This window comes from Ambystoma mexicanum, chromosome 1p (assembly GCF_040938575.1).
Source record: "Ambystoma mexicanum isolate Mex_15411 chromosome 1p, UKY_AmexF1_1, whole genome shotgun sequence".
Classification (NCBI taxonomy): Eukaryota; Metazoa; Chordata; class Amphibia; order Caudata; family Ambystomatidae; genus Ambystoma; species Ambystoma mexicanum.
In genome coordinates, this window is record NC_090921.1 from 713122460 (window position 1) to 713149147 (window position 26688).

The window sequence follows — 26688 nt, forward strand, 5'->3', positions numbered from 1 at the left end:
AGGAGCATTCACTCATGCACAAATTAAAATATGCTGTTCTTGGATGATGTACATTGTGCTGTGTGTAGACTTTTGTATTTGTGTCTAAAGTAAATCTGGTATTTGTATGCATATACACATGCCAGTGAAAAAACTTAGTTAAAAGACATTCAAGGTGAGACAGTTCAGTGCACTGCATGGCATATTGCATTTGTGCTAGAATGCACTCTATGGGCCCGATTCATGGAATCATTTGCGCAGAAAATAGGGAACTTGTGATCCAAACTGCGTGCGTAATCCCATTCGTCGATCCATGGAATCGAACATGCAGGATTTTCCTTGAACGTGTGTGGATTTCGTAGCGGCCCAGCACGCCACTGCGAGCGGCCAAGTGCCTTGTGCGAGGCACCACGCAGAGCATGGGCGTGGCTTGCGCAGAGGTCCGGAAAAGGGACAGAACATCAAAAATGTGGAAGAACATGCAAAAAAGTGGGCGTTACATTACATGGGATGACACGCAGGCAGTTCATTGCACGTCCACTAATGCGTGGAACAATATGTATTCAGGGATCTGACAGTGCAACCTCCCGGCAGGGAAGTGTGGCCATGCAAAGCCCGCATACTATCCGTCACCCGAAGACAGGCGTACAGACAGCTGCACATAGGAATCACAGCGCTGAGGTAAAATCGGGTGTCGGATTTATAGGTGCATGCACACAGCCGGGGTACCGATCTAATTTAGGGGTGCTCGTATGCAGTGTAGCAGGGTGCAGGAACTGTTTACAGGGGTTCGCACGCAGATTTTCTGAGTTTTACCTGAGTTTCGATAAATGTTCTGAGGGTGCATGTACTCGCGCCTGGGGAGCATGCAAAGCTGGCTGTTTCTGGCTGCTTATGATTTGCCTGCGGGTGCTCTGGGGCGTTCCGGCCACGACTTGCGTATACGGTTTCTTTGCGCAGACAATTCCAAAAATATGCAGAGCATGCAGAAAAACTTCGGCACGCAGGCTTGTGCAGTGATTTTCTTGGCACATGGGCATTGCGGGATTCCTGTGCGCTTTTCTATGAATCAGGCCCTATATCTTCAAAAAGGTTTCCCTACAGTAAGGTAATTGTGACTTCGAATATGATGTCGTCACTGATAGCATCTGACATGTTCAAATTAATGTAATATGTGATGTCAACAGTGATGTCATTTGTGATGCCGTTATTGTGATTTGGGGCTGCACAATGGGCACCTCATGGTTAAGGTGGCATAGATTTCAAAGCCTGCCAAATTTCAGGGGTTTGTTGCATTATATCAGCACTTCAACTAAAGTTTTTTCACTGTATTTCACGGGCTTTGTTGCACTGAACCTATTCACATTAACTGTCCTCAACTAAAGGGTTTTCATTGAATTTAAAGGTTCTGTTATGCTATACCTCCCACCACCTGTAATTTGATTTTTTTTTCTGATAACTTAACTGATGATATATCATTTGTTATCAATATCTGTTCTTCAATTATGCAACATTGGGTTTAGCACATTTTTTCATGTCCACTAGATAAGAATGGATTACTAAGGGTTTACTGGGACGACAAATAAGAATGTGGCAGTAAAGGAAAGACTACTATTGAGTACTGGGATGGGGAACAGAGATGTGGGGGTAAAGATAAGATTACCATTGGGTACTGGGAAGAGGAAGAGGGATGCGTGGGTAATGACATGGATTACTATTGAATACCGGGGTGAGGTAGTTGGTGGTGACAGTAAAGGTAGGATTAATAATTTGGTACTGGGACGAGGAAGGGGGATGTGGGGGTAATGCTAGTGATTACTATAACAAGGAAGATTGAGGTGTTTGTAGTGGGAGACTGTGACAAGGAAGAGTGAGGTGGGAGTAGTGGGTACTGTAATGAGGAACAGTAAGATGGGGTTACTGGGCAACTGTGACAAGGAAGGGTGAGGTGGGTAGCGGGGACTGCAGGAAGATTGAGGTGATGGTAGTGAGGGACTATGACAAGGAAGGGTGAGGTGGGTAGCGGGGACTGCAGGAAGATTGAGGTGATGGTAGTGAGGGACTATGACAAGGAAGAGTGAGGTGGGTTTAATTGGGGACTATGAGGTGGAAGAGGGTATTGAGGGACTGACAAGTAAGAAAGAGTTGGGGATAGTGGCGTGCGGTGATGAGGAAGAGTGGGGTGGGGATAGCAGGGGTCTGTGACAAGGAAGAGTGAGGTGGAGTAGTGTGGGACTGTGAGGAGGAAGATTGATGTGGGGTAGTTGGGGACTGTGACTAGGAAAATTTAGGTGGGGTAGTGGGTGACTGATGAGGAAGAGGAATGTGGGAGTAAAGGTAAGACTAATCTTGGGTAGCAAGGTAGCGAAGATGGATATGGGGTAAGGGTAAGATTACCACTGGGTACTGGGACAAAGAAGAGGGTTGTGGAGGTAATTATGTTGACCACTTTTTGGTACTGGGACGAGGAAGAGGGAGGCATCAGTAAAGGTAGGATTATTAATTAGGTACTGGGATGAGGAAGAAGGATATGGGGATATGCTAGTGATTACGATTATGGTACTGTGATGAGGAAGAGTGAGGTGGGGCAGTGGGGGACTGTGATGAGAGAATTGTGATGGGAGAATTAAGTGGTGTAGTAGGGGAGTGATGAGGAAGGTGATGGAAAAAGGGAGGTGGGAGTTGTGGGGCACAGTGACGAGGAAGAGTGAGGTGGAGTAATGGGGGACTCTGACTATGAAGAGTAAGGTGAGATTAGTGGGGACTATGACAAGGAAGAGTGAGCTGGGGTAGCAGGGACTTTGATGAGGAAGAGTGAGGTAAGGTAGTGGGGGACGGAGGCAAGGAAGAGTTTGGTGGGGTAGTGATGGACTGATGAGGAAGAGGGAGGTGGGGGTACTGGATGACTGATGAGGAAGAGTGAGGTGGGGTTAATAGGGGACTATGGTGAAGAAGAGAGTTGGGTAGTGGGGGACTGTGATGAGGAAGAGTGGGATGGGCATATTGGGGGACTGTGAGGAGGAATAGAGAGTTGGGTAGTGGGGGACTGTGAAAAGGAAGAGTGAGATGGGGATAGTGGGGCACTATGACAAGGAAGACTGAGGTAGGGTTAGTGGAGGACTGTAATGACGAAGAGTGAGCATTAGGGTAATGAGGAATGTGATGAGGAAAAGGGGTGTGGGGGTAAAGGAAAGAATACTATTGGCTACTGGGATGGGGAATAGGGATTCGTAAATCATACTAACATTTAAAAACCAATTGTTTTCATTTTGCAGTTTCCAATAGTGCTTGTATTTTTTGCCACATATGGTATACTGTAAAATTCAAAACCGTTGCATTCCCTGATAATATTAGTGCTCATGATTCATCCGAGGTATAATGAGCCAGTTCATAGCTCAGGTTAAGATAGCCCTTTTTATGTATGTCTCCCAGCTTGTCACAGTTTTTGTTAATACCTGTCTCGAGGTCTCAATTTCTATGTTACAAAATCAACACAGCCTTTTTGTGTATAGGATGTCATTACATGCCCCAGTTCTTGAATAGGTTGGGAGCAACTCCAATCTGAGCATCATCATAAATCTAAGGGGTAAGATAAGATAAAGGTTTAAAGGTAAGATTGCCATTGAGTACTGGGAAGAGGAAGAGGGATGTGTGGATAAAGGTAAGATTACCATTGGGTACTGGGATGAGGAATAGGGATGCACAAGTAATGACACGGATTACTATTGGGTACTGGGATAAGGAAGTGGGAGGTGATGGAAAAGGTATGATCAATAATTAAGTATTGGTACGAGGAAGAGGTGTGTGGGGGTAATGCTAGTGATTACTATTGGTGTACTGTGACGAGGAAGATTGAGGTGTGTGCAGTGGGAGACTGATGAGGAAGAGTGAGGTGGGGCTACTGGGGGACTGTGATAAGGAAGAGTGAGGTGGGCTAGCGGTGGACTGATGAGGAAGAGTGCAGTGACAAGGAAGAGAAGTGAGGTTAATAGGGGACTCTGACGAGGAAGGGGAAGAATGGAGGAGTGAACCCGAACTACTAAAAATTGCAAAAGCTTTATTCACAATTTGCAGCTCCATTTTTAAAGAGCAACAAACACTGAAAGAAGGCTTTACTAAATTGATGGACATGATATTAGATATGTCAAAACTTCACCCTATAATGGTTGAGGCCCAGGTAAACATAGCAAATGACTATCAGGTGAACACAGATTGTTCAAATGGCTGCAGTTTAAATGCAGATGATTCTATATTGAAAGTACATGATGAGATAGATGTTTCCACAAATAGGGACACAATTTAGGCACACTATAATGTACCTAATTCTCCCAATATGCAGCCAATAACTAACAAGATGGCCAAAAAAAGGAGCCAGACAACCACTAGAAATAAAAAGAGAAATAATATTGGGAATACAGCGTTGCAATCCCTGACGAAATCAACTCAGAATACAGTAAAATGTATAGAATCAAAGACAACTTTGAATTGGTGGAAGATGAAATGCGTAATAAGACAGGTAAGCCCTATCAAAATAAAGGTAAAAGTAGGAAGTCTCCCCAAAGAAATGTAAACAGAAGCAAAGTGGGAACTACACGAGGGACAATAGAAACATAGTTATGCAATGAGAGCCTCAGCAGACTCGGGCGAACAAGGTTAGATTTTCCGAATTGGGAGGAGAGGACGAGGAACAGTCAATAGATGAGAAGGTTTATGAAACTGATGAGTTTGAAGACTGCAAATCTCACATAGATTTAGATAAGATTGCTATTAAGACCACAGGTTCCGCTATGAGTAAAACAAAAAAGATTACAATTGTTGATATGCATGCCTCCTCTCATAGCCCATTCTTAAACAGAACAAATGCTCTGGAATTGTTACACTAAGTATCTGACCTGATAGTCATTGCCTCACAAGAGACCACACTTGTGGAAATCCCTAAAACAGCATGTGAACCGAATTGGGCTATAGTACACCTGGTGTCCCCATAGTCTGTGAGTGTATAATGGCTTATGCTATACAACTTAAAGAGATGAGATACGAGTTGTTAAAAATTGCTGTAAAGATGAATATGGTACATGGTGCTAAACCAAAACAACCCAAAGTGACAAAATGGAACATGAGAGGATGGAGTATGGAGAATCTGGTACATCAAATTGTGGAGGAACTTAATGCTGATGGTTTGTATACCCCCAACATAAATAATGAGCTATCAACTATTGGAGAGTGTGAGGATATTGATTGACAGAAGGATGTATATAAGGAGGATTTAAGCTTTATAATGTGGAATTCCAGGGGTTTTCTATCATTCCTTTGCCACCAAAATGGAGGGAATGTCCATCCTACTGGGCGCAGATGTTTTTGCTATTCAAGAGACTTGCCTATGTTATGATTTCATTTTGAATGATTACAAAATAATACAAAAAAAGACAAATACTTGCAGTAGGGAGGGCCGACTGGCAGCCTCATAATAGGTGCCAAGAATCATCTAATTTTAACAGAATATAACAAGTCTGTTCCTCACCCATGTATATTGGTGCCCCCCCCCCTTTATCTTAAGATCAATGAGTTGATACAAACAATACTTGTGATCAATGTATATAACCCACCCAATGACATCACTACAGGGTCAGTCATAAAAGAATTGGGTAACATCATTGATGAATGGACCAATCAAGATATTGGGGCGCTATGTGGGAGACTTCAATTATACAAGATTCACAAACCCTAGGAGAGAAATCCGAGAGAGCCTATTTATAACTGTGAATCACTGGGGAGCCACCATTATACAAGAGAGAGAGATTAATGTTGAACAAATGTATGGGAATCTTTTATATATGCCAATGGTTTGTGCCAACTCTATATAGATATACTGCAGGAGGAAAAGTGTTCATACACATGGTACGCTAGCGGCATATATTCATGGATAGGTTCTATATTTATGTCCAACTCAATTACGGTACTTATGGGCCAGCTATCCCTTCACCCCACACACCTAAGCAATCACATAGACCAGAAATCTAGTATTCAATCTGCAACAACAAAAAATATTGGTCTCCTAGATGGATGCATAGTTAAACAAGGTGGCAATAGAATTACCTGGTCAACTAGGAACATAGAGAGATACATGTCTTTTTTCGATAATTTATTGAAGGAACATCACCTGGAAGATAATTTTGGGCCAGAAATGTTTAGCTCAATCTCAAATAGTGCTGAACAGTTTAGACAGTGCCTAGAAACTAGATATGGGGACAAAACTATAGTAAACAGGAAATCATATAATGTAGTGATTGCAAAGGAAAAAAAGATACATAAGAAAGAAATAAAGAGTGCAATGAGGAGGGATAGCAGATAACATTGCTACTCTAAAGGAAACTTACCTAGATACAGATATAACTCTGGATCTCTCAAAGGAAAATATTTAGAAATTGATAATCAAACTGAAACCATCGCGATGGGTTCCCAAATCAGCTATATAAGCATAGACCTCAGTATTGGTCCAGCATACTCTCAGGGCTGTTCATTTCACTTCACATGCTATCACAGGAATAATACCAATGAGCTGGAAAGCATCAATTGTGATACCAATCTTCAAAAAGGGGGCAAGAGATACCCCCAATAACTATAGATTGCTAGCCATGTCAGATGCTTGTTCTAAAATGTTTGCACAAACTCTATTATCGGAACTAAATCTATGGATTAATAAGAATAATATACTACCTAGACAGAAAATGGGATTCAGACGTGGGAGGGGAAGCTGTCCAATATTTGGACACTTATGTATTTATTACGCCAGAGCATAAATCAGAGAGGTAAATCTTTGTACATTTGTTTCATAGACTATTAAGGAGAATTTGATACTGTGGATAGGCACATTTTATGGGCAAAGATGAGAGAAAGAAAGCCGAGACTTATCATATTGTACTTCATCCAAGAATTGTACTGTGATAATGTGGTGCAGGTTCGACTCAGTCTGGAGAGTTACCCAAGTGAGGAAATAACTACAAACACTGGATTAAAGCAAGGTTGTCCAATTGCGCCCACATTGTACAATATATATGTGTCAGATATGAATGACAACCTTAGCCAAGCCCAAACCTTCCACCAAAAGTGGGTGACACCCTCATAAGTTGGTTAGCCTATGCGGACGATACCATTCTGGTAGATCAAACTCCGAGTGGGTTACAGCAAAGCATTAACAAACTCTGCGAATTCTCCAAAAACAACAAACTAAGTATCAATTATAATAAAAACAAAATTATGAGGAACTGCCCACACACAAAAAAGGCCCAAAAATATAATTGGAAGATGGATAATGTGAATATTGAGGTGGTGCACAGTTATATATATTTGGAATTGTTTATCTCAGACAGAATGAATGATACTAGGTTGGAGAATTTCACATGCCAGAAAATTGAAAAAAGGTTTCAGGTAATTACGAATGTTATCAAACATAAAAATAATCTATCTATTGAAGGTTTTGTGAAACTGTGTAAATCATGTTTAATACCATGCCTAGCATATGAATTGGAGGCATTCACCGTAAAGGAAATAAGGTAGGTTAATAAATTGGAAGGGAAATTATGGCAGAGTGCTGGGACTACATAGAAATGCCTCAGTGGAGGCGACAGACTGCGTTCTAGGCCTGACATCATGGGCTACACAAATGAAAATAAGGATGGCCATTTTTTATACCCTCATGCTGCTTAAGACAGACAAGGAATCTCTGTTCTCAGTCTTCAGCGGCTTGCTGGAGGAGAATGACCCGGGAGGTAGTTTGAAAGGATGGAAAAATTACGTCATGCTGTTCTTTGATGAGATTGGTTTTAAGGTTGAGAAAGAAACCCTGGTAATGGTAATGGAAAGGAAAACAAAAAATATGGAAATGGTCTGGGATTGTGATACAAATATCACGAAACTGGGAAAAATGAAAAAATATGGGGTCAAACAGAGCTTCCTGGTCGATAAACCATGTACTTACCTCACAAACCACTATGACATAAAAGATAGAAGATTTATGATGATGCTCAGATTGGAGTTACTTTTAACCTATTCAAGAACTGGAGCATGGAATGGCATCCTCTACGCAAAAAAGGCTGTGTCGATTTTGTAACATAGAAATTGAGACAGGTATTAACAAACTGCGACAAGCTGGGAGACATACATAAAAAGGGCGATCTTAACCTGAGCTATGAACTGGCTCATTATACCTCGGATGAATCATGAGCACCAGGGCTGGACTGGGAACTAAAAGTGGCCCTGGAAATAATTACTGGGGACCAAAAGAGGCCCTGGAAATAAAGTTCAAAGTGGCCCTGTATGACACCTTTTCAGCAAGCCCAATGCTTTTCCTATGAGAACATTTGGAAATACCACATAAAAGAGGCCCAGGGTGCAGAGGCCCACCGGGAAATCTCCAGAGTTCCCTATGGGCCAGTCCACACCTGATGAGCACTAACATTATCAGGGAATGCAACGGTTTAGAATTTGACAGTATAGCATATGTGGCAAAAAATACAAGTACTATTGGAAGCTGCTAAATGAAATCAGTTGGTTTTTAAAGGTTAGTATGAATAATATACAAGGAGCATACTAGCTATTGCTCGAGATTATATATCTAATAGAGATGTATGGAAAGTATGTTATACACAGAATGAAGATACAGTGAGAGGAAGGAAGGAAGGAAGGAAGGAAGGAAGGAAGGAAGGAAGGAAGGAAGGAAGGAAGGAAGGAAGGAAGGAAGGAAGGAAGGAAGGAAGGAAGGAAGGAAGGAAGGAAGGAAGGAAGGAAGGAAGGAAGGAAGGAAGGAAGGAAGGGAGGGAGGGAGGGAGGGAGGGAGGGAGGAGTAAGGGAAGGAAAGAAGGAAAGAAGGAAGGAAGGAAGGAAGGAAGGAAGGAAGGAAGGAAGGAAGGAAGGAAGGAAGGAAGGAAGGAAGGAAGGAAGGAAGGAAGGAAGGAAGGAAGGAAGGAAGGAAGGAAGGAAGGAAGGAAGGAAGGAAGGAAGGAAGGAAGGAAGGAAGGAAGGGAAGGAAGGAATTGTAAGGAAGGGTAAGGATTCCTTTCGTACTCTGTCCTGACTACTGCACTGGCAGCAGACTCCCGAATTGGCATATGTGGGACTAGATCCCCCTCACTGGCCGCCGCAGACCAGGCCGATCATGGAAGTGCCTCCACCAGCTGCACTTCATCAGATTGTTGGCCCTGTACCTGATTGCCCCTGAACAGGTTGTGCAGTTGTGCCAAAGTTGTGTCATTGGACACGTCTTCCTGTGTATCCATGGTCCACTGCAGCTGTAGGTCCCTGCGCCTGTAAGCTTTGCCAATGTGTTGCAGCTTCAACCCATTAACTGAATGTTGATCCAGGGTTGGACTGAGATAGGCCCGGTCACCTAAAAAAAATTGGCCCACCCCTCGCCTCAAAAAAGTGGGCCACCCCTCGCATCATGACCCTTGACCTCTGATGACATCACCAGAAGTGATGTCATTTGACCCCACCTCAAATTGACATCCAGGGAAGCAATGAAACACGACCTTTCACCCCTTGACAAAACAGGAAGTGCCATCAAATAGCATTGTCCCTAAGTACACTAAATTACTGTGAATCCAAGCAGACGTCCAAGGCCAAATGATATGTTATTGTATAGCACTTACGCTTAAGCTCTTTTCTTCCAAAACGGCCCAGGCATGGCCAGAAACTGGGCCACTCCCCAGGGACGATTTCGCCCGGCCACGGGCCGAAAGGCTGAGGGGCCATCCAACCCTGTTTTGGTCACAGTGTGTTTCAGTATGAATTTAGCACTGTATGGCAGAAGCCTGGCTACCCCCTGCACCCTATACCAGTTGTGCTGCAGTGCCACCGTGAATGAGTGTTGATCATCGTATGTTTTGGGCAGCACTGGCGATTATATCTTTTGTCTCCTGTACTAGTTGTGCAACTGCATCATTGAAAGTGCATGCAGGTCTTGTGAGTGCTGGTCATGGTGTGTTTTGGGCGGCAGAAGTCCCTATACCCCTTGCCGCCTGTAACAGTTGTGTAATGGCCTCATTGTAAGTGATGGTCATGGTCAGGGGTGGACTAGGAACCAAAAGAGGCCCTGGAAATAATTTTCAAAGTGGCCCCATATTACACATTTTCGGCAAGCCCAACCCTTTTACTATGTGAACATTTGGAAATACCACACAAAAGAGACCCAGAGTTCCCTATAGGCCAATCCACCCCTGGTCATGGTGTGTTTTTGGCAGCAGAATCTTCTATACCCCGTTTCGTCTATAACAGTTGTGTAATGGCAGCATTGTATGTGAGTGCTGGTCTTTTGAGTGCTGGTCATGGTGTGTTTTGGGCAGCAGAAACCCCGGTAACCGCTGGCCCGGTACCTGTTATGCAGCTGCTTGGCCACCTGCACGAAGCAGGGGTGGTCGGTCTCCTTGAGCACTTCGTGGCTGTAGCCCACCATGCCCGAGTTCTCCAGCATGCTCCTGTGCTCCTGGATCTGGGCGTTCAGGTTGGAGAGCCGTTCCTGCTGGCACTCCTCGATGGCCTGCAGCAGCGTGGCCTGCTTCTCCTCCAGAACCGCACACAAGCTTCGGATCAGGTGCGTCACCTCGTCCTTGGCCTTCGCGCCATTCACCTACCAAAGGAAACATAGACATGATTAATGATGGCCTTGTCACCCAAAACAAGAGGTAGCCCACACCAATGGGGGCTGTGAAGATTGAAGGAGCAGGGTCAAGCATCTTTGTCAGCAAGGCAGGAGTTCAGCATCCATTGAGGGGTTTCTCAGTGCCAGATCTGCTTCCGGGGGTACCCAGTCATTTTACCGAAAATAAAACAGAGTCTCAAGTAAATACCGAAAAAATAACTAAAATGTTAATTAAATATATATGGTAGCGGGGTAAGGGGTTAAAATGGGTGGAGATGGGGTTGGCGTGGGGTTGAAAGGATAGAAAAATAAGGAGGTTGTGGGGGGGGGAAGCCCCGCAAATAAAATAAAAAATAAAACAATTTGGTATTTTTTCAGTATTTTGGCCACTCTGAAATTTACCACTCTGATTTTACCTTTGGAAAAATCAGATATAACCCTCCCAGGTTGATATGTGGCATAATAAGGCACTTCTCTATGAATCTCCTTTGTGGGTTCCCATATTCCATAGAAAATACCCTAATGAGTTTGAGGGTGAACTGGAGTACAGCCTCATGCTTATATTAGACAGACCGTCAGCCAAAGTTCAGATATTTGGCATTATCTGAATATATTACCTTAAAATATTATATTAAAAAAGAAATGAATGTTCCATTGCCTGCCAGTCTTGCACTTGGTATTTCAGAGGACACGCGTATGCATGTATTTCCCCGTCCCATTTGTTTCTGCAACATCGCTAAAAGCCTTGGCGTGGCATCGCAACTCACACATGTATGCTCATTTGAACCATTTTGCACTTTATTACATGCCCAATATATGCATTATGTTCCCCTAGCCAGGAAATGCAGAGGTATACAGCCCTAGTTCGCTATTTTACTCTGATCGCAGGGCAGGGTCCCCCTTTTTAGAATGACACCATCACTGCCGTCACTGCAGACGTAAGCATGCTTGTTATGGGTATAATACAAATAAATGTCTATCTTTATTTGAATATCTTTGGTGGACATTCAATTTATATCAAAATTATCCAGACAGTGTCAATTACATGTATCTATGATGTGAGGTGAGGGCTCTGAGATGTGAGGAATTGTTCATTTTTTGTGCTGTTAACACTCAATGGACATTTGAAACCTGAAATATGAGGAATGCTCTTCTGGCCCTATGGATGGATGGCCATCGCCCCGCCTCCTCGGCACATCTGTCAGGGTCGCCTTCCAAGGCAACATCCCTCTGCCTCTCACGCCCGCTCTTCTTGCATGAATTCCCCAACCCCATTTTCTATTCTATTCTAAAGGGTTCTCATAAAGCGCCACACACCCGAAGGCCTCAGGGCGCTCACACAAACAGAACAGACAAAAAACATGCAAGGGGCAACGCTACATATCTCAGAGCACCTAATCATACACAGGTGGCAGCAGTAGATGTCTGAGAGCGATTATTTCCCCCCCAAACGGTTAAAAGCTCTGTCATGGCGTTGCATCTCACAGATGTTTGTGCTCATTTTAACAGTTTTGTAAATTAAAAACCAAATAAAAATTGATGTAGGTAACCACCGCATTCAGTGAAACAATTACTGTGCAGATGGAAAGTAAATGGGCCTCATTACAAGTTTGCCGGTCCGGTAACAACGGTGCCGCTAAGCTACCGGCACCATTGTTACCGGACTGGGAAACTTGTCACCAGACTGGCAAACTTGTTACCGGACCGGCAAACTACGAGTTCCGCGAGCGGGTGGCTTTCTGGCCGCCAGGTCTGACCTGGTGTGCGGAACGGCAACCGCTCACAGACCTTGACGGATGCACTGGCACCATTCATGAATGGTACCCGGAAATGGGCAATTACCGGGTCCGCTGGGGCTGTAATGCACCAGTAATTGTCCATTCCCGGGTGCCAAAAAAATCATGACTGCGGCGGCAGCCGTGCCGGTATTTATCAGCATGGCTACCGCCAAAGTCATAATGACCCCCAATGTCATTGATACTTTTGCATTCCACATGTTAAACCGAAGATTTGTGGCGCGGAATGAACACAGACTAAAAGAAACGAGTAGACGCGCTTTCATAAGAGGGCTTTTTACAGTGTGTTACTCAGATTGTCCATGTTAGATATAACAAGAAAGAACTATTTGGCTTTGATCGAATATTCAACACCCTAATGTGCCACATCCTTAAATATGTGGTGTTATTATTTTGTATATAACTGTGCAATCCAACATTTGCAATTTCCACGCTACATAAATTAAAGAACTGTTCTTCGTGTGATGCTTTGCAGTAAAACGCCCCACATTAATACACAACTCGATCTCAAGATTACAATAGCCTGATTCATGGAATTTTTTGCACGGTGCAAAGTCCCTTTTCACTGCACTGCCAACAAAACACCCTGATTCATGGAACAGTGCAACCTGTCTTTTTGCTGTGTAAAGTCACTTTGCACAGTTGTGGCAGTGCAAAGACACCTTTTAGCAGTGCAAAGTCACTTTGAACCGTGCAAATAAATCCATGAATCGGGTCCACTATGACTATGACATTGTCGCAGAGAGACATAAAAACCTCTGCAATTTTACAGCCAATTAGTTATAGTGGAGAAGGTGGCTAATTTGCGGCCTTTATAAGTGCCACATCTGTCACACATCTCAGTGACATTATCTTCCGGCGTCCACTCCTGGCACCGAGCATTCTGTGGCTTTCTTAAGCTCTTTCTATTGTGGCAGTTTCTACCCTTCCCTGTTCCAGGGCTTAACGTGCCAGCTACAAACACTCCTTAACATTGCCTACCCCAGGAATATCCTTGGCCCATTTCAATGCACATAGGAGCTTCAGATATAACATAGCATTGGCCCTGTGGAACACCAACACCGTTCTGAAGTGACAATAAGGCAGCACATATGTCAAATTTGCTTTAACAATTATTTAGCATATCATTTAAAATGAGAAGCAATTAACATTAGATGGTTGCCAGCGCAGCAATGGGTGAGTCATTGGCACTGTGCATAGTCTTTAGTACGTCCCTGGCAGGGTATGAATGTTGAGTGATTTGAAATGAGAGGGGTGCAAGAAACTCTGTATACTGTGTGAAACAATGACTCCAAGCAGGTGAATAGATCCGGCATCTCTTCATCATGTTTCTTTAAATATTGATTGTACAGTTGTAAAACCCAGGGGAGATGTTTTACAAGTCTATCACTTGCCTGCCATACCTCTACCCCGATCCTCATCCCTTAGCCCTGCTCCCAATGCCCCAGTCACAGTCACACACAACCGCATGCCCACAGGAGGTAGGTTTCCAGACTACATTTCAAGCATTGTGGATGGGTAAGATGACAGAACAAAGCAACCCTTTATTTGATCTGAGTGGCAATTGCTGTGCTACTCACAAACCATTGGCAGAAATCATTGTACTGCTACCTCTAATGCCACCATCTCACCTCAGTGTGTTTGACCGCATCCTCCAGCTCACTAATCTGGTTGTGCACAGTGTCTTGGTTGGAAAGTATGTAGGTGAGGCTCCGCGTCAGCTTTTCCTGCAAGTGATGAAAATATAGATTAGAAAACTATGGATTAATGTAGGGGTGATCAGCACTGTGAGACTATGTTCTGGTATGTTATTATCGGTTAGGCAGTGTGCTCTATGAAGTGATCAAAGCTAAATAGTGTACTGTGCTTATGATATGATAGGTTATTTATAACGTGCTTCATACCCAGAGATTTCTAAAAGCGGACCCGGGGATCGAACCTGTGTTGCTCTGTGTTGTCTTGCTTCCAAGATGAGCATGTTGCCCCTGAGCTATCCTCCTGAGATCCTCCCTTAAGCCATTAGCAGGGGAGAACGAAGACACAATGTTGCTTACATAATGCATCCTGCATTGGCCCCATGGGTAGGCCGGCGAGAGCAAGCACAAGTAAGCCTTATGCTTAAACATGGTCAATGAGAAGTATCACTGTAGCATGCTGGAGCCAGCTCATGGAAAGCATATACTTTAAGGTGTGTTTTTAAAATTATTTTTCGTTTTTGATTCTTGAAAAAAATAGTCTAATGGGTGGCGCCCCAAATAAGTCTGTATACAAACTTGCACAGAGAGCATTTTCGTAAATCTTGTGATTTAATTGGAATTAGTTTCAAGCTCTAACTAGAAGGAAGTCTTTACTGTTTTGACAGTTCAGCTAATTTTATTCAGGAATCCTTTCAACAGCTTAATAAAATCCCGTGGCAGGTCCTTTGGGAAATATGTTTTCACCCTTCCATGAAGCTAAACCCTTTATTACTATGGAAGCATCCTTTATTGAGTGGGGAAGGAGCAGAGCTCTAGACATGCAATGCTCATCTGAGTATGATGTAAAAAAGTACAAACTACATGGAGACCGGCCCTCTGGTGAAGTGGATTACGGTCCCTTAAAACCACAGCTAAGAGAAAGGCAGATATTACAACAGTTCAACTGCAAGCAGTCATACGTCAGTGGGAGTAAATGATTTCTGAGATTTGTCATTAAGTATGTATACGCATTGTAAAGTGTGTGGACTGCACAACTTCCGCGAATATCACAGTGGTCCGATTAAAGGGTTGGCATCCCTGAAATCCTTTGCAGAGGTTTCCCATATATAATACTAAGCTGTGGGCTACTAACTTTGAACACTCTTTGTGCTACAAGCCCCTTGATAAGCTATGAAATGGTTGTTTGACTAAATCTCTGCCATAACTTATGGCTAACTTCAGATCAGAAACACTTCCTTTCTGATACTCGTGGATGGTGAGGGAGTCTTTGTGGGGTGTAATCAAAGGCCCCACGCAAACAGAACTGAAGGGACCACTGGAAAACTGACCTACCACCATTCATAATAAGTTAACAAAGCCTGCATGCTGAAAACGGCCTCTTAAGGCAGACTGTAGGGTTTCTGCAAGTAACACAAGGAATGGCCATGTGAAAAAGGCCTACCTGTCATTTTGGTTCACAAGTTGCAGAAGAAATTCAAAGGTCTCTTTCACGTGAAAAACAGGAGTTTCAAACATTGACACCAAAAGAAGTTTTGCATGTGTGTTTGCAATTTAAAGCAAGACATGAGAAACATGTTCCCCGGCCAATATAAAGATGTCAGGGAATAGACTTGGTGTGCATTGGCAAGATGAAATGTATCTTATGCGTCACATGCAAAATACCAGCAACAAGTGAAAAGAAAAACTGTTCCATGGTTCACATGAACATTTCCTGTAGGCCAGAGGCAGACCTTTTTGCTTGTTGTTGGGCAAACTTCACAAAGGACTCCCCCACTGAAAGCCTGGATTGCATCCCAGCTGTTTACACCTGCAATAAAGTGTGGCTGCTCACGGTGTTGAAAACAAACTTTCCTCAGACTTGGTGGCTCTGAATGCGCATTTATGTGCAGGGCAGATGGCCTAGCCAGTACATGTCCAGAATGCAGTGGGAGGTGTGCAAACAGGGGCTGCAATCAAGGCTGAATTCTGAATAAAATACTGTAAAATAGAAGCTTTCCAGATCAAAATGGTGGTCTACTTGTGAAAAGAGGACAGGGTGCCAGATATTTGCAGTGGGGGATCTCTGTGTTGGCCGGTGCATCCCAAGTATTTACAATCTGCCGTTTACACTTCAAACAACAAAGAGACTAATAAAAAATAAACTCTAGTCACAGGCTATCCCAGGCTGGCCAAGAATGGCAAATGACCTGGAGACCAGAGAGCTATAATTTGCATAACATGAAGATTCAAATTTAATTTAAAAGGACTATTATCACTTAGCCATTTTTCTCAGCAACCATAAGTAATACTGCCTTCATTTATCAGATAATTCACAGACGATTTTGTAGAAATAAAATTCATCCACCTGCGACTTAGGGAATTGTAATGGGCAGCTAAAAGGTGTTCTTGGCTGCACTGAACATGCCCCAATTTTTTTTTAATTGGAATGATGGTGGAGTGTAAAATTAGGAATGTGGGGAGTAAATTGCATGTGCATACCTAATATACATTTTTGTAAAAATTGTGGGAAATTGCCAAACGCCTGTGCAATATAATAATAATAATAAATAATAAAATAATAATTAGGCTTTTATATAGCACTACAAACCCTCAGGTATCCGAGCGCTGCTTATTATTACCCACGGTGTGTGGTGCTCATTTATCGACCTCGGAAGGATGAAAGGCTGAGTTTGGCCCCGCCGGGATTCGAACCTGCGTTAACAGGCTCTGCACGGGTGTCAAAGCGAGCGCTCTACTCGCTGTGCCACTTGACCGGCTGATTAGCTGAATCAGAAATCATATACATTATGGCAGTTACTAGTAAATCAAAAAGTTTGGAACATAACTATTTTTTGCTAAAAAGTTAACATAAGAAAAATAGGGGAATTTCAAAGCGGAATTACCATATGTCTGCTCTAGACTCCTAAACCAATCGGGTAGGTCAACCTCATATAATATAAGGCAGATATTCATTCTCTTGCATCTTTTAAGGCCCAATCAACAGGCAGTGGCAGTATTTCTTGATGCAGAGAAGACCCTTGTTTCCATTGTGAGCCCTTCATGTTCACAATTCATTGAGAAATAGGGATGGAACATGAGTTTATATTGATGGTTCAGTTGCTGTATACTAATCCCACCACTAGAATAATGGTGCATGGAGCCATGTCAAGGGTGCTGCACATGGACAGAGGTGCACAGCAGGGATATCCTCTTTCCTGTTGTTATTTGCCATTGCTTCCATTCTGATAGTCATACATATGCATAAAGATTCAATCTATATTATCATAAAATGGTAGTTTCACTTTATTTGGATGATATGATGCTGTATACCAAAACCTCACAGTAATGGAGGACATCCAAAAATTCAATGAGTGCTTAGCACTATGCAAAAAACCGACAAAATCAATCTATTTCCCCTCACTTAAGGGATGAAAAGATCTGATGACTATTATGGTTTCATCTGGCAGCTTAGTAAAGTAAAATACTTAGGTATGTGGAAATCACATAATTTGGATATCTTATGACCAGATAATTATGGGGTAGCGTTAGAAGCTCTTAGCCAAACAGTGGTGAAATCAAAAAGTTTCCCTCTCTCGTTGAGTGGAAGGATGTTCCTAATAGTTGTGCTTTCTAAGTTTCTGTGTTTATCTCTTAACATGCTGATTATTCTCCCCCGGAAACTCTTTAAATCCTTAGGGAGTACTCTCTTGGGTTTAATGTGGGCTGGTAAAAATACCCAAATAAGCTGGAACAGACTTACAGCACCGGAAAAAGGAGGCCTGGCTTTGATGGATTTAAAGAGTCTTATTTGCTTGGCAAAGGCAAAGAATGTATCCTTCTGGTATGCAATCACTCCTATTAGGCCACATGTTGAGGTTGAAAGGTTGAACAGTCATACTGGGGGACTCGGCTGCTGTATGTGGGGAAGTTAATATGGTAGCCTGTACTCATCGTGCTTAGATGATTTTAGAAATGAGAGGCAGTATGGAGCAAAGGTATTCCTTGCTCTTTCTGTTGAAAAATGTGTCGAGACTGGATATATCCTCTGAAAAACTTGATGTAAACGCCATGTCAAAATTACATATACGTATGTTTAGGGATCTGTTTTCTAAAGGTCAGTTTCTTTCCCATGTTACCTCTTCCCTGGAAATATTTTAGTTTTTTGGGTTTGAAACTCTCTTAAAGATTGTTTTTCAGTATTCCCGGCTCAGCTTAGACTGATTGAGGTGTTACATGAGGCGAATATGATGCACGGAGAAGGGGGCCTTGTTTCAGCACTATATAAAAGGGTTATTAAAGAGAAGGTATGGTGTGCCAGTAGCAGACGGATAAACTGGGAACTTTGGTTTCAAATGTCCATAACTGATGAGGCGTGGGAGTACATTTGCAGGTAGACGAAGCTTGTTTCTTTAAATACTAATTTTATGTTAATACATTTAAATGTATACATCAGTTGTTCTTTACACCAACCTGCTTACAAAATATGTCCCCAAATATCTCCTGAATGTGAAAGGGGTCATGCGGATAATGCTAATTCTTTGCACTTAGCCTGGATAGGCACTTAGGGAGCAGGTCTTCAGTGTGATAAGTGAAATATTGGGGGAAAGCATTGAACCTTTGCCTATGGTTGAGCTATAAGAGTACACTAAGAATGTAGCAGGCCACCTACGGAGGCTGGTGGAATTAATGCTGGTCCTGGCTCAACGCAGAGTAGCAGTAACGTGGGCGAAAGTCCCTTCACCAATGGTGAGGGCTTGGATGCAGGACCTGTTCTATTGGTATGATTCTGAAGAATTCCATATAAGAACACCGGCATCATCTGCAAGAGCCAATGACATTTGGATTCTATGGCGTCAATCCCCCGTTGCAATGGCTGGAATGGGGGATCACGGCTCGGCAGCCAAAATTAATGGCCCAAGCTAAGCAAGAGCAGATATCAAGGGCTTTGGGCTGTTATCCTCCAGTCCAGCCATTGGTACAGGGGATTAAGGCTATTAGCAAAGCGGTAACCTGGAGTGCTACGAAAAAAGGGTTTTCATTTGTACAAAGGAACACGCGCGTCGTCCTTTCGTGCAAAGCAAAAGCCTTTTCCAAGATGGTCACAATGGAAAGGAAAACGCGGCTCCTTGTGGAGCCCCTCTTCTCTTTCCATGACAGCCTGCGAGGGATGAGGGGAAGGAGCGGATGCAGAGGTGACACTCGCCGCAGTAAAAATAAGGTAAGTAGGCGGGTGGGGGGAAACAACAAGTGGATGGAGGGTGGGAGAAGATGGGGCAAGGGGGAGCCAGCCGTCAGGCGGTTTGGAACAATGGCTTGCACTGGCAGTTAAAACCTGCATTCCTAGCCATCTGATTGGCTGGCTCTCCCGCCATGGTGCTAATATATTGGAACTACCTCCTGACTAGGCCGAGTGATAGTGAGTCAGAGAAAAAACAATTCTCTGGACTTGCAACCAACAGTATCGACATCAGGAACTGGTCGATGATCTGGAATTATTTTAGTACAAAAGAGTAATCTATGAGGCATGGGCACTGTGATTATTTTCAAATGGTAAATGTATGCTCTCTTGAAGACTAGGGGCTGAGGCCACCGCATGACCGCACATATTATGATGGCGGTTTTACATGTATCAATGATGCTGCTGCAAATGACGCCATGGCAGGTAGTTTACATGTGACGTATTGACACTCACCTTTGAATTAGCAGGCTTGTGCACAAGGACGAATGTTAATGCATGCTCTGGCAGAAGTATGACCTTACCTTTAGTGCTTGGTAGGCACTGATGACTGGTGTGATTTTGTGCCCAGTGTGCGTCCTTCGGACTTTGCAGAGCTGGCATACCAACCGTTGGCAAGTCTTACAGTAGTGTGAAACCTCTTCCTTGTGCTCTGGGCAGGTTAACCCCTGTATCAGAGAAGGATATCAAGGGATTAGAAGTTGGTGGGAGACAATATCTTGTAACAATTGTTACTACAGGGGATTATTGGGGTTTAAGATGGTGCAAGTGGCACTGAATCGATAATTAATCCCCTTGCATTGGAAGGCGTCAAATACCTTTGGTCTGAATGTGAGGGTGGGAGGCGTGGGTTCGTGCTGGGCCTTTTGGGTGCCCCAGGGGTGGTATAACTTGAAGCACTCATTGCAGAAGCTGGAGCGGCATTCGGTGCAGCCCTTGGTGGCTTCCAGTTGGGGGGGCTTGCAGAATTGACACACTATGGCTGTGTTAATATTGACTGTCTGCCGGTATCTCTCAACAATGCGCTCCAAAGTCAGATTGCGGAAGAGGTTGCCCAGGCCACGCTCCCCCAGGTCTACGTCTCGCTGGCAGGCTGGGCATGGGAAGATCACCGTCTGGGTCTGGGTGGCGCCCCTCTTCCTGCCGGGGTAAGTCCCAAACCCTGCCAAAGGAAAGATTATCATGAAATGTTATGCATGGGGAACTAAGATTTGACTTGTGAGATAGTTGCTTGGAGGAAATGAAGGGTGGATGGCTGCATTGATGGTCTGATGGATGAACATTTTCACAGTTGTTTTCAGGGATGAGTTGATGGATCAATAGAAGGGCGACTGACCAGATATATGGTTTGGTACAATAGTGGGTGTAGGGTGTGAATGTGTTTATTGGTGGTAAGTAGTGTGTTTGCATATTTGGATAGAAGACTGAGTGCCTCATCATGAGTTGGGCAGCAGCACTTAAATGCGGTGGTAAAGGGGTTACCGCCACACTTAAAGGTCTGCCCAATCATGAGTATGTCATGGTAAACACCCCCGAAAATTGCCAATTTTCAGCACAATTACTGCACGTTAATACCACCAGTAGTAATTGTGCCGGAAATTCCCCATTGGGTCAACCCAATGGAGAATAAAATGTACAACCCTACCCGTGATCCAGCAATAATACCACCGGACGGGTGGGCGGTAACGCAAATAAATTTGGGCGGTATCCCATTGGGATATCACCCAACTCGTGATGAGTCCCTCAGTTTGCTCATTGGTCAGTGATCAAACGTGGATAGACATTTGGGGTGCAAGGCAGTTTGTGATTTAGTGGGTAGATGGCTGAGTTTGCGGTAGAGTGATTAAGCAAGCTGGTGAGTGCTTGTATAAACAACAGGATGAATGGGTTTATAGTTGCCTAAGAGGTATGTAAATAATTGTGTTCGTGAATCGATTGAGTAATTGATTGTTTGGTTGGGGTTATGGCTGAACAGATCGCTTGATGGATTAATGAATGAAGGGATGACTGGATGATTTAATAGATTATGCTAGATATATGACTCGAACAAATGGAAGCAATAACAGATATATGCACTTATGGAAGGAGGTCTTGGACGCTCTATGGTCCAACAAAAGTGATTGGATTTGTTGATGCGTGACTAAAGAAATTGGATGAGGCTATATGGGTGGGTGTAAAATTAACAGCCCTAAAATGGTTTAACATCTGATGAAAACATTTTGTAGCAATGCAAAGATTTCAAGTTTATAGCAATGTCAGGTGCAAGTAGTTCCCCAGTCCTAGTTTTGGCTTTGTATTCTGATACATGTCGCTTTTCATCTTTGTAAATGCAGAACTACAGTTCCCAGAATTCAAGGCAAAGAATGTGACTGGATAAACTATTATGATTTGACATGGAACATCTCTTTCCATAATAAACGAACATGCACAAGCTGTTGTTAAGAAAAGAAAATCTCATTTAACATCACTGACCTTTTGTCTTCAGGGATTTACAGAAGTTCCTGATATTGTCACAATCATAAAGTAATTTCAACTTGTGAGCTAGCGGCATACTCTCAAAGCTGTTCAATAATCACTGACATTCCTCACCCTCTTTGGTGTGTGCCAGCATTATGTAGTCGAAATGCTATGAGAGTTATGCAAGTTGGTGGGGACTAATGTCAAACAGCATAGCACAGAAAGGCATAAGTGAAAAAGATGGGGCAAGCCAGAGCGAATCAGGGAGTTAAGAGGGGTTAGCGTAGAACATGGGTGAATGTGATGGTTTTTCAATATAGAAGGGCGGAGGGGAGTCAGAACTTTGATGGAAGTTCATTTCAGAATCTATGGGTATATTTTGGGATTTAGATTTGGGACAGAGTTTGGCTCAAGGCAACTTAGCAAACAACTGGCAACTGAATTTTTAGTTTCATGGACATAATGCAGGAGAATGTTGTAGCTATTCAGTTCCATGCCCACACTGACAGACATCACCCTATTGCATCTTACCAGTCAGTATTCCTGGTCCCTTAGGCAACACTGAATCAGCCACAATAAGAGGGACGGATCCTGCCCCCAAAAAATACCAAAAGACTGCAGCCCAGTGACAAGGATGACCTATTAAATGTGTTTCTTGACCTGAATTTCTGCACCAGACCTGAATTTCTTTACCCGAGGACCAATGACCCCACCACAATTGTTTCTTGATTGCCGGCGTCAGCTGCAGTTATTCTTACCTGACTTGATAAGGCGGTCAAGGCGATCAGGCTTGGGCACCACACGTCGACCTAAGCGTGGACTGCGTGTGGCAGGTGTGGAGGCGGGAGAGGTGGGTTCAGAGTTTGGGTCACAGCAGATGTAACCATGTTGAACCAGAATCTCACTGGCACACAGATGGCACACATTGTGCAGGCAGGGCAAGATCAGGGGCTGCTTGTACATCTCCTTGCACACAGGGCATGTCAGCTCGGGCTCCATGTTCTTCATACTGGTCTGTGGAGAGAGGGAGAGAGAAAGATCAAAGGGTCATATAGAACCACACGACTTATAGTTATTGTTATATAGTGTGAAATACTCCCCCTGATGCATTGAAATGTTCCACAGAGTTTCAATGTGGATTTTATTATCAAGCGGTCGTGTTCCATATTTTCAGGAAGAATTAACGCCGGAATCGAGTCAATCCACAGGAGCCATGACTTTAAACATGGGGCCTGTGTGTTGCACATACCTTCCTGATGTACGAGAACTAACCCACTGACTCACTGAGCTGTCTTACCCTGCACAGTGTGAGGTGACAGACAGAACTAAGAGGGCACCAGGTAGGATGAGTGAGACTCACAAAAATGTATTGATGTCCACTATTTAGTTGTTGCTTAAAAACAAAGAAGACCCTGCTTTTCTCCATTTCGTAAACCTATCCTTAATAGCACTGCATTGCTAATTTATTTATTTCTTTTATGTATTTAGTAATTTATACAGTGCACCTAGTCCGAGGGCACCTGGGCGCTTTTCTTGACAGACAACGAGCATAGCGAGTTGCAAAGGTTACAAAGTTTGCATGATTGTTATAGTCATTAATGCAGTACAATACAATAGTTAATGAACATAACAAGTCAGGTATAGTAGATACAAAACAGTGCATAGTGATTATGCTAAGTCAATTTCCACTTTACAAGCTACTGGTGGAACAGGTAGATTCTAGTCATTACAGCTATATAATACAAGTCAGGTGTAGTTGATACAATAGGTATTGTACCAAAATGTCACCCTCATTTGTGCGCCCCCGCAGTCACTGCGACTTTGGAGGCGCAAAAAATGAGGGCGACATTTACTGCACCCAAGCATAGTGGGGGTTGCGGGGGTGTCCCCTGCTCTACTCGGGTCCAGTAATGGGGGTCAGGGTTGTGGGGTTGTCCCCTGCTTACCATTTCAGAAAGAAGAAAAATAAAAGCACCCTGCGGCGTCAGCTCCAACCCACGTTCGTGGGAGAAGCTGACACCGCAGGGATCGCAGAGTGCGGGCAGCACACACAGAAGTGTGCCGCTCTAAATGTAAGCGGAGTTGGGGGGTTGGGAGGGGTAAGGCAGGCTGGGGGAAGTGGGCACAGTGATTGATATATGCATATGTAAGCACATTTTCTTTGTTTCTCTTTCCTTTTTTCTGTGATGATGTAGAATACACATAGTTCAATAACAACACTTCCTCCTGAATAGGATGTGTGTCTAAGCAGTGAATGATGTGCTCAGATATGTTGAGGAAATGGTTCTTTTGATAAAAATCCAATAGGGAATATCCAAAAAATAATAACACCATAACACAATTTCAAAATCAAGGATCTGCATCCTGAAGTCCATTTGTCTGTAATTCAATGGTTTGTAACTAGTGCAATTTGCAACCACATAATTAAACCCCTTCTATGCAAAGATTCATTCAATTAGCATATGCACGAAGTTTAAGAGGGATGCCGGCATTGATTACAAAACACACATTAAGAGCTTTCTGAAGGTGACGCAATAGAATGGACTGTGGGGCTAAAATTAGTCAGTTAACGCCACAGAAATCTGGCAAAAGCGTCTTCTCTCTGGAATATAGCTTTGTCACTTATTCTGGTGTATTGGTTAGATGTAAATTCTCCTCTGCACATCGGTTTATATGAAATCATTGTTGTGTTGTTCTTGGCCTGACCTACTGTGCCCATACAGTACATACTTGTCTGTACCTTCGAGTACTTTTTTTCTCCCTCAGGACCTATCAATGTTCCTTACATGTTATATTTGTGTGAAATTAGTTCACAGCTACATTTATATGATGTTGGTGGGGAGTAGCCATTTTTAACAGGATTGGCTTACCACAAGTTACGAGCCAGCCACTCTTGGGGTCTCAAATGATGAACACCTCCATCACATCTATTTAAAAAAAATTGTTTTCCTTATTTACCCCTCAACTTGTAACACCAATTTACAGGCCTAAAAGAGCTCACGCTGAAGTGCAACCTTGGACTGGCCGTTGTGGACACCTTTTTGCACTTTGCTTTCACCCTATGCCCTCTCTCTCTCTCCAAGTTCACTGTTTCTGACTTCCCTTTTTGAAGTGGAGGCTCCAGATTGAATGCATGCAATCTGGGGGCGAAACTTTGCTGTTAGCTAAGATGTACTGTCATGGGGCAAGTCAGCCATATACACCTGCAAGTCTTTGACGCCATGATTCCAGCCCTCACTGATGCCCTCGACAGCCTCTGAAACCATCATAATTTGATAGAAGACAATCAACTCAACAAAAGGCCCCTACTAGACCCCTATGAGGAGGACACCAGAGGAAGGCCACCTTTTCTTCTCTGATCCCTCTATCACCAGTTAAGAATCTCAAACCTAAGCTAAGCCTCAATGTAGGAATGATTTACTCAAGGTCCACCACTAAACATGCTGCCAAAATCCATGTTCTCCTTGAGGACATTGGCATCCACAGACTTTCCATCAATGAGACCTGGTTCACCTCCAACTGCACCCGGTCCCTTGATATTCTCATTCCAGGTACAAGAACCTCCTGCACCAAAGAGTAAATCACATTGGGGTTGAGTGGCAGTCCCCCAGTCATTTTACTGCCTCGTTCTAAAGTCTAGTGTTCAAGTGCTCCCTTAACCCAAACACTTGTATCCTCATAGGAGTTCTTTACATACCTATGCACAGACGTCATCCTTCTGGATAAAATGGATTGATTTTGTCACCAGCATACGGTCAATCTCAAATAAAATTATGCTTTGAGACCTGAATAGTTGGCTGGACTGCCCACTGAACCCCACCACAATCTAATTCTTTGACTGTGTCGAAATCTTGAACCTCACGCTCATTTCTAAACCCGATCCCCATGCTGGTGGCCATGCTTTGGTTGACATCTTACCCTTATTGATCTCCCCTTTGTGCAACACAGTTACCACTCTTCCCTGGATAGACCACTACATTATCTCCATCAAATTACCAAGAAACATAACAAAGGTTGAGCCAACCACTAAAAATGGAACAGATCCCATTCCACTCTAACATATGAAATGGATCATTGTCATAAACGTAATGCCCTTTGTGGAGGCATGCCTCTATAACATTAAAGAAGACATGATTAAGGTTCTGGACACCATGGCAAAGTCATCTAAAAAAACTCTAACCTCATTCACCAGATCCCAAAATAAGTTGGATGATGGCGAACAGGCGCTCCTAAAAGGACCAAGTGGAAACTTGAACACAAATGGCGTAAATATAGAGACCTAATAAATAAAGCAGACTACATTAGGCCCCAAAGAGCAGGGGTGTTGCTAGGTCTGGAAAAAAATCCGGAGCTACACTAATTTTGGGAATGGGGGCTAGCTAGCCTTTTTGGTTGTAACCCCTGAGCTTCTATTCGGGGCTACAACCAAAAGGCTCCCTCATCCCCCCCCTAGCAACACTTCTCCCGAAGAGGATACTGCTATACCACCTTCCGGAAAAAAGACATCCCTGCCCTGAAACCGCATTTCTTTGGCCTGAATCAAAGCATCTGAGATCTTCAAGATCCGTAAAGATTTGAGAACGCCTACCCAATGTTGTTCTATCATTCTCCCATCCCAAAGGACTTGCAGAACATAGGGAAACTTTCATTCAAGAAAGGTGAATTAAATCCCCAACAATATTGCACCCCAGACTGGACTGATGACCCAGTACAGCTATGCCCTGCAACAGTACCTTTAGCTCAGGTTTATCTCCTCCAAAGACCTAATTTAGACAGTTACTGGTATGAATGCCTCATTTCAGCAGACTTAATCTTGCCCAGCCACCAAGATCCAGGAGAACATCTCTGCGTTGCCTCCAGCACTAACAACATTCATAAACTGCTCTCTCATCCACATTGAAATTCCAA

The 26688-nt window shown here is 43.5% G+C and overlaps 1 protein-coding gene across 2 annotated transcripts in view; it reads right to left on the reverse strand.

Moving 5' to 3' along the window:
* The window catches only part of TRIM46 (tripartite motif containing 46), a 242380-nt gene that overhangs the window by 53007 nt on the left and 162685 nt on the right, over nucleotides 1-26688 (reverse strand). For both annotated transcript variants that reach the window (XM_069650138.1, XM_069650139.1), the window contains exons 2-6: nucleotides 22539-22794; nucleotides 20142-20485; nucleotides 19848-19991; nucleotides 14043-14138; nucleotides 10350-10603 (exon numbers count right to left, since the gene is read on the reverse strand). In XM_069650138.1, coding sequence (XP_069506239.1) covers nucleotides 10350-10603; nucleotides 14043-14138; nucleotides 19848-19991; nucleotides 20142-20485; nucleotides 22539-22794 — 1094 coding nt within the window. The remainder of the gene's footprint in view (nucleotides 1-10349; nucleotides 10604-14042; nucleotides 14139-19847; nucleotides 19992-20141; nucleotides 20486-22538; nucleotides 22795-26688) is intronic.